General features: G+C 34.9%; 1 protein-coding gene across 7 annotated transcripts in view; it reads right to left on the bottom strand.

Moving 5' to 3' along the window:
* Positions 1-436: 436 nt before the first annotated feature.
* Positions 437-13,832, bottom strand: part of LOC114333341 (sestrin homolog) — a 388,509-nt gene continuing 375,113 nt past the window's right edge. For all 7 annotated transcript variants that reach the window (XM_050642743.1, XM_028283201.2, XM_028283203.2 and 4 more), the window contains one exon: positions 437-12,039. In XM_050642743.1, the coding sequence (XP_050498700.1) occupies positions 11,950-12,039 (90 nt within the window). In that variant the 3' untranslated portion in view covers positions 437-11,949. The remainder of the gene's footprint in view (positions 12,040-13,832) is intronic.

The following is a 13,832-nucleotide window of genomic DNA, read 5'->3' on the forward strand; positions in this document are numbered from 1 at the left end:
CTGGTGCCTCAGCAACCCCAAAACCTAAATTGTGTCTCCGTGCTGTAACTATTTTCAATTATACTAGGCAGGGCCGTAGGTGTGATTGTTATTTGTATTTTGATAGTTCCTTTGTCTCTCTAAGGAAAGACAAAGTGGCGCTCTTTTCGGCAAATTGTTTCTGTCTTGTTTTCTTTGATCTTTTTGTCCAACATTTCTAGTTTAGAAAGATCCAAAAACTATCCTCAATCTCTTTAAATTCTGAGCAACGACGCGGCCATCGTTCATCTGAATCGTTAACACTGTATGCTACAATTTTTCACTATATGTCATATGCCTGGTATATCTGTGTACCTATATATTTTCGATTTTTCTCCTCAACGCTTTTATGTTTTTGTTCTCTTCTCCTCAGTTTTGATAATTTTCTTGTTCTTATAGGTATCAATAAAACGCAAAATTCATGAAATTACTATATTTATATGAAGTGGATTAATCAATTAAAACATCTCACTAAAAGTCTATGGTTAAACATCAACAAAACTTATTCGTAAGTATTCAATTGAAACAATCTAAAAACCTATTACACAGTAATCACATTCAGATAAATATCACAAATGGAGAAAACCCCCCACTACATTACTTGGCTCCAAATGAGAATTTCATAACGAATTCCAGTCTAGCATACAAGGTCTCGCATAAAAAAATTGGAGGAAGTACACTCTTAGAAAAAATCCAAGGCCTATTTAATTTATGCCTTTTTCATAGACTAATTTCCAGTGAATGAAACAATGCCCTTATGGTGATCATGTATAAAAAACGGGACCCCACAAATATCCAAAACTACCGACCCATTAGTCTCCTGTCACACATGTACAAGCTTTTTACCAGAGTGATCACCAACCGAATTGAGAGCAAATTGGACTTATACCAACCAGTAGAACAGGCCGGCTTTCGCTCAGGCTTTGGGACAAACGATCACCTACTATCACTGAAGGTATTGACAGAAAAAACTGTCGAATATAACCGATCACTAGTACCTACTGATACTCGTAGATTTCCAGAAAGCCTTCGACACAATTAAAAGTGATAAAATAGCGACAGCACTTGCCCATTATCGAATACATTACAGGTACACTCGTTTGATTCATAATATCTATAAACACGCAACAACGAGTGTGCAGCTCCATCAAGAAACTAACAAATTCAAAATCGAGAGAGGTGTTAGACAAGGAGACACAATGTCGCCGAAGCTTTTCACGACTGTCTTAGAATATGCGTTTAAAAAACTGGACTGGGCCAACAAGGGAATACGCATAGACGGAAAGCAGCTCAACAATTTCCGGTTCGCTGATGATATTGTCATAATCGCTGACGACATCAAGGAAGCAAACGAAATGCTCACAGAGCTTGCGAAAGCAGCTAAAGAGGTTGGTTTGCAAATAAATAAAGACAAAACCAAATAGAAGAAATAAGTCAATATCGATCTCTCGGACACGACATCAAACCCAATCAGACCCAAGAGATAGAAGAATTGGTCTAGGCTGGGTAGCATATGGCAGGTTGAAAGACATATTCAGCAGTGAAATTCCTTTAAGCCTTAAAAGGAAAGTATACAATCAATGTGTTCTTCCAGTCATTACGTACGGAGCTGAACCACTAACATTAAGCAAAGCAAGGGTGTCGAAGCTTAGAATAACACAGCGAAAAATGGAAAGATCCATACTAGGAATAAGACTTGCGAATCGAGTGAGAAATTTAGAAATAAAGCAAAGAAGGGTGTGCATGATATAAAAAGAATTACCAGATTAAAATGGAGTTTCGCCGCAAGACTGCAGGATGACAGGTGACAGATCACCAACACGCTGGACAGACGAAATAAAAAGAATAGATGGTAAATGGATACAATTTGCACAAGATCAAACTTCCTGAAGACGTGCTGAGGAGGCTTATTTCCTGCAGTGGACAAGAGAAGAAGCTGTATGATGATGATGATATTTTTCTCCCGGTATCTGGGGAAAACGACAATGGCATTCAGAATATTTTTAAAAAAATCAAATTGTCGTATCCTGTATCAATTATTTGTTATGATATGTATGTTACTCAAAAAAAAAACCATTTAAATAAAGTCTAAAATTTTGAAGTAAAACTAACTAATTATGAGATTTGGTGTACCTTGTATGCCAAAACTTTGATTGACTTGTACTATGTTCTTAAAGTTATGAAACCCTTTTACAATTCGTTCAGTTCATCACAATTTGTACTTTTTGCATCAAATATGATTGTTTTGCTAATTAAAAAATATAGTAAGACAATTTTGGGAAGAAAATGTTCATTGTTTTTCACAAAAATAAGAAGGCCGAATATATACATTGTTTCAAATAAATACACAAAAACTTTAATCACAGCATTACGTAAAAATATAAAGAATATTTTTTCAAGGGTGGATCTACATTTAAATTATAGTCAGATTTTATATACAATATAATAAAATATTTAAGATATCTTTGAACATAATATAAAAAAAATATTTTGATCACACCCTTTCAATAAGGTACAAAATATGTGTAAAAACACTTTTCATATAAAACGAAACAAAACAAGTTGGCGCTTCGCCGAATACACAAATAGGATACAGAGCTTACATGTGTCTTTCTACCTTTTATCAATTGCTTTTATAAGGGTAAAACTATGTCTTTGTAATAACTATGTCTGGTATTGCTGACCAGCTAGCTAGGAAGGCAGAAATCCTAAGACTCTTCGGGTTGTGATCTTTCTGGCTGGTCGAGCAATCGCGGAAATTACCAAATGTCACTCACACACGCAAACCGTGAAAAGATGAGAAGAAGGGCCAGGATGTACACTTGCCAAGGTAACACTAAGGAACCTTAGGAAGTCAGCATCAGAAAAGTACTTGGGAATGACCAGGGAAACCATACGCTTGACAGTTGGTTTTTTAACTGGCCATTGTCAACTCCACACACTGGGGCAGTAGACACATTTCTATGCAGGATGTGTTGTAATGAACGTTGATTTCATTCTCGCACAAGTAGTGGATCTGAACTGAAAAATAATTGACTCCTTCGAGTAATTGGTCTCCAAATTTAACCAAAGAATTCACTGACCACGATCATTAAAGTGACACTATTTAAAAAAGTTTTAATAAAGAAAAGTCATCATGCAGAACATACACCAGTAGTCAGGAAGACTGCGATAAAACTCAGAAAAGAGCCAAAAAAGACCAGCGAGCGAGCAAACTGGATCCTCTAAAGATTTAAGTACTTATTGAAGCAATATCTCGATCCTCTTTTGGCTTTACAACATGCGCGAAAGCCACAACAATAGATGTAGGATATGCACAAAATATCTTTCATGGCTCAATGCTGAAAAATCTATAAGTCAAAACGATCCGTTTACAACCTAGGGTAAGAACAGAACAAGTGGGTCGAGGTGGAGGTGTAAGTCTCGGTGGATGCTACTAGTTAAGTCGCGGTCGATGTCGACAGCACATAGCAAGGAGGTCACCTGCGCTGTCAGTCGAGCTAGAACCACTATCAAGTGAAGTAGTTTAATGAAATTTGAATGACAAAAATACTGTGATTTTGCGATGTTGTCTCAGTCAAGTGATGGTAGTGATAAAATGTCAGCTGTATGTAATCAGATCCTCCTTCATATTTCAAAAATTTACTGAATCTAATTACTTTAGAAATTCAAAAATAAACTGAATACAAAAAAGGGATTAATAAAAGTATCCACTCAGATAGCGCAGGTAATGACAACTTGGCTTCGAACGGACCAATCACAGGGAAGCATCCTTGTAGGCCGCGCAGTAGACATCCATGTAAAACACACTATTTTATTTTCAAAAGCATCGATGTAAACCTCCTGGATGGCATCGCGCTAAACATCGACCGCGACTTACCTGTTCTGTTTTCTTCCATTCACTACAATGTGTTTGTTTTACATGGATATCGACATCGACCGCGACCTCCACCTCCACCCTGAGCGGCCGTGGAGTAAAGACATATTCGCTGGCATCATACGCCAGTGCACGTGGGTTCGAGCCCTGCCAAAGACAAACCATTTTCATTTCCAATAACACGAGCCGTCTCACCGTGCCTCGGAGAGTACGTAAAGCCGTCGGTCCCCCTTGGCTAGTGTACATCGGCACTAGTTACTTGAAACAGGATTAAAGATGTAAATGGCGCCGGAACTGTCCGAAAGGATCTCCCCGGCAAAAATGCCATACGATATTATTATTATTATCCACCTCCACCGCGACCCACGTGTTCTGTTCCTACCCCTACAATCTATTAACGATGCGCAACTAATATAACCCATTGATCAGAACATATTTCCACCCCTAATTCTGTGTAAAAAGGTAACAAACTCTGTATCCTTTCTGTGCGAAGAAAATAATGTTGAGAACTATGTATTAATAAACATTTTAACATAATAAACAATTTCAGCGAAATAACGTAAGAAGATGCAGAATGGCCAATAAGTTTGTTTTTGTGGAGGGAGTACGGATGTAACGTTATGCAATTTATAATTTTACTTTGGATATTACTAAAAATAAACTTGTGTGGTTATTCTAACAAGAATCCAAGGTTCTTAGAATCGATCTGTATTTCGGTTTTCTAAGGTCTCAATCCTTCCCGTAAGATTGGATCCCTCCCGTTTGGTCCAATAAAGACCAAAGTGAGATCGAGCCGTAAGTTTTTATCTCTTACCGTATTACTCATCCATCGACTATTTACTTGCGTCTTAATTAAAAGTTACGGATTCATTCTTGGACTTTAAATTGCTTTAATGTTTATTTTCTGGTCCTCACCGTGCTTTGAATCATGAACCCCTCGAACTGAGTTTTTAGCTCATTCAGCTTACTTGACTTTCAAGTGTTACTTTTTATGTTATTCGAGCTATTGTAGTAGTTTTTATTGTTATAGTTTTGTAGTTCCTATATATTCTTCTTTCCTTTAATTCATCAGATATAATATACATTTAATATGTTCTTTTAGACATTCATATTTATGATTTTTAATTAAAATAAAATTTATATAGATCCATTAATTAAAAAAACATGTTTAATCATTTTTAAATAAATAATGGTATATTGTCTTTTATCCCACTTGTTGCCGTATTCTCGAGTCTTTGGATTGGCGACATCGACAGCCATTGTTAAAAATCGTCTTTTCTTTTTTCGATAGCATTGTTTCCGTTGCTTCCTTAGATTTGGTATGGTAATCTGTAGACTTAGTAGGTCTTCGTCTCTACTATCAGTCCATATCTGAGATAAACAAAAACGGTTGATGAATCGTCAATGAACTCAAAAAGCTCATTGAATTAAATCTTGGTTCTAAAGGTGTCTATCTTCGAGTGATGTTGGAGACCACACGTACCCATCTTATTCTATTCACAGAAGCTCGAAATTGATCAGTTGACAAAAGACCAGTCTATTTTCTAAGATTGGTCAGCCACAATATACGTTTACATCCAGAGTCTTTCTTGCCCTCACTCTTGCCTTGTAGAGTCAACTATACCCGGGGAGTCCCCGAAAATAGTGCGTTCCTTTAAGGTATGGATATAATACACAATAGAGAACATAAAACTCCTATAACATTTTTTTCTAAAGTTAACCGTTTTCAAGAAAAAAATTACATTGTTCTCCCTATAAGTGAATTTTTATTTTGATAAATCTGAATGACATGGCAACGTAGCCTAGAAGAACTTGCTGTGACTGTGGAAATTTCCCCTTGTTTATTTACTTTGAGGTGTGATTTTTGGGGCTGTTGACATACCTACAAAATAATGGATATGGGTTTGGTTGATATTTACATTATTTTACCTACCAGATGCAACTGACCTACAAACCTACTTTTTTAATCTTTAGATTTTTGAGTTGCGCGTTGTTGCCAGACTTCAATTTGCATATCAACTCACATATAAAATGATAACCACTATAAACTGTATTTTCATTAGACAGTTTCCGATATAAAGCAATTTTTCCAAATATTCAAATTAAAAGTTCTATAACGTTACAGCATACTCTTTTCTAAGATTTTCTGAATTTTGTTAAAGAAGTTGTACTATTTGGATAAGCCCTTAGTAAAAACCTTGTTTTGGAAGCTCCAATTGTATGATAATTAAAAAGCAACAATTGATATTTGCAAATCTTTTAGGCTAAAATATATGGCAGTGAACTATACTAAAGAAATTAATATTAATACTGAGATCAAGACGTAAAATTTAGGGGGTTACAATTTTTTTGGAAGTGGGTTTTTGATTTTCATTTTTTCAATACTTGATGTAATCAGTAACTGAATAGTTCTCTCTGCTAAAATTCATTTTGTATTTGATATTGTTTATATAGTCGATTCTAATATACAGATTCTTGGTAATCAGTCGTTTAATCATAGTGATAATTGAAAAAATATAATCTATATGATCATCACTCTATATCATCAAATAACTTTATTGGCAGGACTACACTACACCTAATTTCAAGAATGTGAACAAATTATTGCAACCACGAAGATAACCAATTAAAGAAGACCGGCTTCAAATATTGATAATGAATTGATAATGTTTACATTAAGTTAAAAATCCTGGAACTTTTTTTATTGAATTAAGAAAACTTGACAGATTACAATAGAATGCGCTAAAAGTGTGCAGTAAGTAACTCTAAGCGCAGAAACAGACGAATCACTCTGCAGCGCCACAGATTGGTGTTCAAATTGTGTGAAATTTTCAGTTATGAGTATTATTATTGTTATATAGTTACGTTAGTTTTGAATTTAGTTAATTTCTAATCATAAAACAAGAAATCGTTTTTTGAGATGTGAAGATGTAAATCTGATAAAATGATAATGTAAAGATTTTTCTATTGCGCAGATCTCTTCTGTTCTATTCTATTGTAAAAGAACACAGTTAAAGAGACCTAGCAAGAAAATGTGATGTATCTCAATCGACAGTTATAAGGTTGAGCTAAAAACTTGAAGCGTTTCATTAAAAAATAAAACGTCCTGTGAAAGAAGGATTTTGTATCCATATCTTTTTTTTTTCAAGTATATTATGTAGCTATTTTCAATAACTTGTTCACATTCTTGCGATCTAAAATCATTATAAAGGTTTACGAAAACCATCACTGCCTCTCTTGAAATGAATTTTTGAAAAAAATGGAAGGATTTTAGTAAATATAATGTTTCTGTCAAATCGAACAACAAAAGTATAGGCCTTAGTTGTTGCTAAACATTACAACAGTTGTTATCTTTAACGGCAAAATACTACTAGAATTGTGAGAAACAAGCATCTTGTTTAATTAAACACTAGTGCCGTATATTGATATTAGTCAGGATTAACCTAAACTTGCGTGCATAGAAATCGGCCCACTTTAAACTTTTGACACTACACCAGAGAAAGTCACCAAGTTATTGCATTAATAAAAAAATCCACTTAGCCAGCGAGCTTTGCTGTACAATTGGATATGACACTCGCCGCGGTTCGAAGAGTGTTCCAACGTTATGAGGAGACTGAATCCTTTCGTAGACGACCTGTAACAGGTAGAACACGACTTACAATAATTGCTCATGACGATCGCTCTATTGAGCGATAAATGATAATAGACGAACACGAAATTCGAACTACCTGGTATAATTATGTAAATGAACTGTATAATGATAGTCCCGAAGAACTCGTTGGACTTTAGATGAATGTGAAGGACCAGAAATACTAAAATCAGAAATACTACATGCTATAAAACTGGCAAAAAACAAGAAAGCTGTTGGTCCTGCCAATATACCTACAAAAATGTTAAAGCTCATAAATGAGGAAAACATTGGAATACTAGTCAAACTTTTCAATGATGTTTATTCGACTGGTGATATCCCTGAAGATTGGTTAAAGTCCGAATTCATAACCCTACCAAAAAACAACGTCCGAAAAACTGTAGCGATTATAGAATGATAAGCCTTATGAGCCACATTTTGAAAATCTTTCTACGTATCATCCACAGTAGAATCAGAGATAAATGTGAAGAAGACCAGAATGAAACACAATTTGGCTTCAGAAATGGACTGGGAACCCGGGACGCACTCTTTGCACTAAATGTATTATTGCAGAAATGCTAAGATCAAAGGAAAGACGTCTTTGCTGTATTTATTGACTATGAGAAGGCCTTTGATAGAGCACAACACAAATTAATTAAAATATTAAAGGATAAAGGAGTTGATAGTCAAGATGTACGAATCATAGAAAAATTATACTGGCGTCAAACAGCGACAGCTTGCATAAATGGAAAATCAACAGAAACATGCACAATACAAAGAGGTGTCAGACAGGGTTGTATACTGGTCCCACTGTTATTCAATTTATATTCAGAATATTTAAGGAAGCGCTGCATAATTTGGAATAGGGTGTGAAAGTTAATGGGATTCTGATAAATACAATCAGATATGCAGACGATACAGTTATTTTAAGTGATGATATGAATGGATTACAACACCTTTTAAATGCCATTGACACAGTGGGAAGATAGTTTGGCCTAAATATAAATTGTTCAAAAACAAAATACATGGTATCCGTTTGGCCCATCAAGATTCACGGTTATATGTTGATGGTCACATCAGTACTCAATTTTAAATCATCAATCACAAAGAGTACTCAGTTTTAAATATCTTGGTTGCCATATTAATGAACAACTAAATCCAGATAAAGAGATAAAATATAGAATCGAGATAGCCCGCACGACATTTTTAAAAATGAGGTCATTCTTCTGTAATGGTAACTTACAACTTCAACTTCGGAAGCGCATGATTAAATGTTACATTTGGTCAGTCCTCTTGTATGGTGTCGAAGTATGGACACAGACGTATACTGAAAATACCATGGACGGCTATGCTGACAAATGTAGCCGTCCTTAAGAGAGCAAATGCTGCCCGCGAACTGCTTGATAACATCAAATATAGAAAGATGGTCTATTTGGACACGTAGTAAGGGGAGACCGGTATAATATTCTTCAACTTATTATGATGGGTAAAATCGAAAGATGCAGAGGAATTGGTAGAAAGCAGGTCTCTTGGTTGAAGAATATCCGGGAATGGACAGGAATAAAGAAAGCAGAACACCTATTTAGAATAGCTCGAGACAGAGACAGTTTCGCCATGTTAATCGCCAACGTCAAGGGGACTTGATCGGGCAGGTTAAGAAGAAGAAGATCGCTCTATTGTATCAACAATATTAAGATCGTCACCTTAACGTCGTTCAAGTGCAGAAACAGCTCCGTGAGGTAAGAGGAATGGTTATTAGTCAGTGGAGAGTAAGATGAAGACTGGAGGAAAATAATCTGACTCCTCGAGTATCTGCAATTGGTCAAAAACTTACTGCAGCTCATCGTCAAACACGGAATGGGACGTTTCATCGCCGTCCGTTTCATCGCCAGTTAGTCAGTAGATTTTGTATTATGGGAGATAACTCGACACGACGTTAAATTCAGTTCAAAACTTATGTCAATTAAACAGATAAAAAATATTATTATATTTACTGTTCTATTTCTACTTCCCCTAAATTTTATACCTACTAAATAGTACTTAATTTGTAGTGTTAAATGGCCTTTGTAGAAATAATATGTTCAAATTTATGTAGTGTTAGGTTGGGTTAGGTTAGGTTAGGTCATTTCCTAGAATTCCTAACTAATATTAAAAATAAATAATAAATGTAACTGTCGAAAATTGGTCGGAAATTCGGAAATAAATCAGTTAGCGATTAACTGACTGGCGATGAATCGGCTGGCGATGAATCGGCTGGCGATGAATCGGCTGGCGATGAATCGGCCGGCGATGAATTGGCGGCGATGAAAGGTCCTAGACCCGTCAAACAGGTGAGCGTTTTGCACAGGATCATCTGAACTGGACGTTGGAACAATGCGGATCTGTTCTGTTCTCAGATGAGACCAGAATATTTCTCTATGGTAACGACCGAAGAAGACAGAAAACGACGAGGGCGATTTGCAGAATGCTGCATTGAAGAGCGGAGTCCTTATGGAGCTGATTTCTGGATGAAATGGGGTGCAATTTCCATGGGGGTACGAGCCGACCTTGTTTTCATTCATAGGATAACCGTCTTCACGAGCTAGGATGTTTAACGGGTGTTAGATACATCGAGGAGATTTTAGCAATGAATGTAGTACCTTACCTTGACTACATTGGAGACGAATTTAGTTTTATGTAGGACAATGCAAGGCCGCATACCTCAAAAATCGTGTAAGATTACATTACCAAAGTCGGTTTTCGGGTCATATAATGGCCACCGTACAGTCCATACCTCAATCCCATAGAACATTTATGGGATGAGCTAAAACAAAGAATTCGAGCTAGACTTCATATCCCAAATTCGATTTCAGTGCTTATTGTCGCAATGGAAGAGCGGCTTAACATAGGCGTAACCAGGGGGTGGTTTTGGGGGTTATAATCTCCCTTTTGGATGTACTTTTTGCTCTATACGCTTAACACCACTATTATTCCATACCCCCAGAGACCTTCAAGTAGATGTAACCCCTTAGGATCATCCTGGTTACACCTCTGTGGCTTAACACCCCACAAGAAACAATAACGAACTTGATCAGAGTAGTTATTAATGCAAGAGGAGGTCATACCCATTCTTAAAGCATTAACTGTTAAATTTTTAATTGTCAAATGCCCTTTTTGTGTTAGCAGTAAAAAAAGTTAATTGGCTTGATTTACTCATTTTTCAATATTAAACATAAGAAGTCGAAATAAATGTTCATAAATGTATGCTCATATTAAATCATATTAAATTATCTTTCAAACAATATAATATCCCTTTTTTGCTCCGAGTAAGAATTTCTGAAAAAGATATAGTTCAAGTCAAAAGTTTCAAGTGGGCCGATTTCTATGCACTTTAGCTGAGTGTTTTGCCATTATTTTTGAAGATGCTGTTTAAATTCAAAAGGTATACTTTTGTTAAAAAGTTTGACGCTTTTCTCACTTTCATAAATCACGTTCTTAAAAAATGATAGATCTTAAAACAACACAAAATGGAAGTCACTTGCTGTACAAGGTGGATTTCTTTCGTTTAAAAAAATATTTTTCAGAGAGCGCTGACTTCCGTGACTACTTATTTATGTACATAATTTACACACAGGTAATGAGATATAATTCTTTCAAGATATATACAAGTGCAGTCACATATTCAATATGCACACTAAATAGGCCAAGTTGAGTTCTATGTAGGAAGGATTTCGCCAAGATTTTGAGTTTTTGTGTAAAGTGCTACTTGATTACTTGTTACCGCAACAGATATAAAACATTATAAACATTATAAAACATTATGTCGTAACAAGGAACGCCCTTATTATATGTCAGATAAAAGAAAAGAAAAAAAATTGGTAGACGCAAACTTTACGTTAAAAATCGAAGAATTCCACATAAAGATGACTTGTTTTGTGTCTTATCAGTACTTACTATACCAAATACACTTTCGTACTAGGTGGAAGCATTTTGTTGTCAATTATTACAAAAACTCAATATGACTCAATGGTCCCTACAAGAGACACTCCTAGAGTGGTCTATATAATTTCTACCGTTTTATAATATAATTCAATATACAGTAGAAGTCGATAATTATAAAAAATATTAACACATTGTTCAAAAATTAAAAAAAACTAGATACCGTAACACTGAAAAACATACAATATACCACATGAACTTAAATGTCTCCGTACATATATAACACTCAATATACTATAGCTTACAACAATTAATAAAAAACAAGATTTCTTGTAGTTTTGTGCATTAATAGAAATATTCTCCAGACTTTTTCGTTTTCCCCCAGTTTTCTCAATAGGTAGAGTATATAAACTCAAAACCATTACCTAAGGTTTAGGTACATAGTGTGGAGAAATAACAATGAAGCTGTTGAAGCTTCCAAAATCAAAACGTGCCAGTTTCCTTTGCCTTAGTTTGTCATGTATCGATTCACAGTTCTTAGAGCATATAACAGTTCAGCTTGCATTCTTGATTCAAGAACCATTAAGTTAACGTGGACCTGAAAAAAAAATACAGTTTAAAAAATGTAATGTCTTCGGAACAGTAGAAGCTTTATATAGTTTCACAACTCTTGCCCAAAATTGTTGAGACTTGACTATGAAACAGCTTTCGATAAAGTTAACCATAACATTCTCATGGAATGTCTTATGCGAAAAGGACTTGACAAACATGATATTAACATAGTGAGAAATCTCTATTGGAACCAACAGGCTGTGGCAACATTATATGGAAATAGCACGGATGAGCAACAGATAAGTAGAGGAGTAAGACAGGGCTGTGTACGTTCACCATTGCTATTTAATATATACTCCGAAGATTTATTTACACAAGCACTGGAAAACTGCACAGAAGGGATCAAGATAAATGGTGAAAATATATAACATTCGTTATGCCGACGGAGTCCCCTTGGGGTCCCCTTTAAAATGGGGTCCCCTTTAAAAAATTTAAATGCGACTTGTGCAACAAAAACGTAGGTATATGTGTTAGTGTATTTAAGCACTGTTTATAAAAACTTATATTTTTGATCTTTATTGGTATATAATAAAATAGAATAAAAATTGAGAGCGTAGGCGCAAAATTTCGTGCCAATGCTTTTTAAATTCATTTTTTTCGAATCCTTAGAAAACTAGCAAGAAAGATTACATAATATGAACCATGAACACTTCTATAATGTTTAATTTAATAAGTTACAGGGGTGAAAAAAAGAGAATGTTTAGTATGATTTTTAATTTCAAATATCCCATTCAAAAGAAACTTTTTGTTTATTCTAAGTAACTTTTAGCCCTCGGTAATAATGTAATCTTTTTTTTGCGTTTATACTTTTCAAAAATTTTATTAGTTTTCTCAGGATTAAAAAAAATGAATGCGTTTAAAAAGCATTAGTCCGAAATTTTGCGCTTACACTCTTTAAATTATTACAGTATTACATAGTATTATTCTATGAGATGAACAAATTTCTTTGTGCACTACTATCAGCGAATATGTCTACAATTATTTTATTAATATCTATCTGATGGGCAACTTCGTTTTCAATACTTATAAGCGCTAGAGAAGATAACCGTGCTTCTGACATTGTACTACAAAGATATGGTTTTATTAATTTAAGTTTAGAAATATATCTCTCTGAACTAGCGGTCATAACAAGTAAAGTTGAAAACAAGGTGTACGCATGACACACTTCTGGTACGCAAGATGCAAGCACTAGTGCAATGAAAATCTATAAGAATAATTTTGGCTGCATCATAAATTTAGTTCGCTGATTCCAACTGTGTCCTTAATGATTTTTTAACAAATTGCAGTTGCTCCAAAAACTGATTACTTAAATCTGACGGGAACTCAGCAAGTAATTTACTGGCTCCTGCAAAAACTTCTGAATCCGATTTGAAAAGATATCCACTTCTAAGATGTAAGACTTTAAAATCGTTGTTCGCTTTGTACATACTTATAAATCCAGCTTGAATTTGTTCAATGACTACATCGAGATTTCCGAAAAACACGCCTACTCTATAATATTATATTTCTTCAGGGTTAGAGATGCGTTGATTATATGTAATAATTCATCAAAATATTTCTTAATTCTACCAAACCTTTTGATTTTAAAAGTACAGGGAAAGTCACAATTAGTAGCAAAATCTTTGGATTCTTGCAAAATGACGTATCGTTTTGCCTAAAGATTTGACAAAAATTCTTTAGAGTTATGTAAAAGTACTACTATTTTGTAAAATAAATGAGAAGACAAATTCAAACTGTTCCATTTTACTTTTTCAATAATTATAAGTTGTCATTCTCTAC

This window comes from Diabrotica virgifera, chromosome 2 (assembly GCF_917563875.1).
Source record: "Diabrotica virgifera virgifera chromosome 2, PGI_DIABVI_V3a".
Taxonomy (NCBI): domain Eukaryota; kingdom Metazoa; phylum Arthropoda; class Insecta; order Coleoptera; family Chrysomelidae; genus Diabrotica; species Diabrotica virgifera.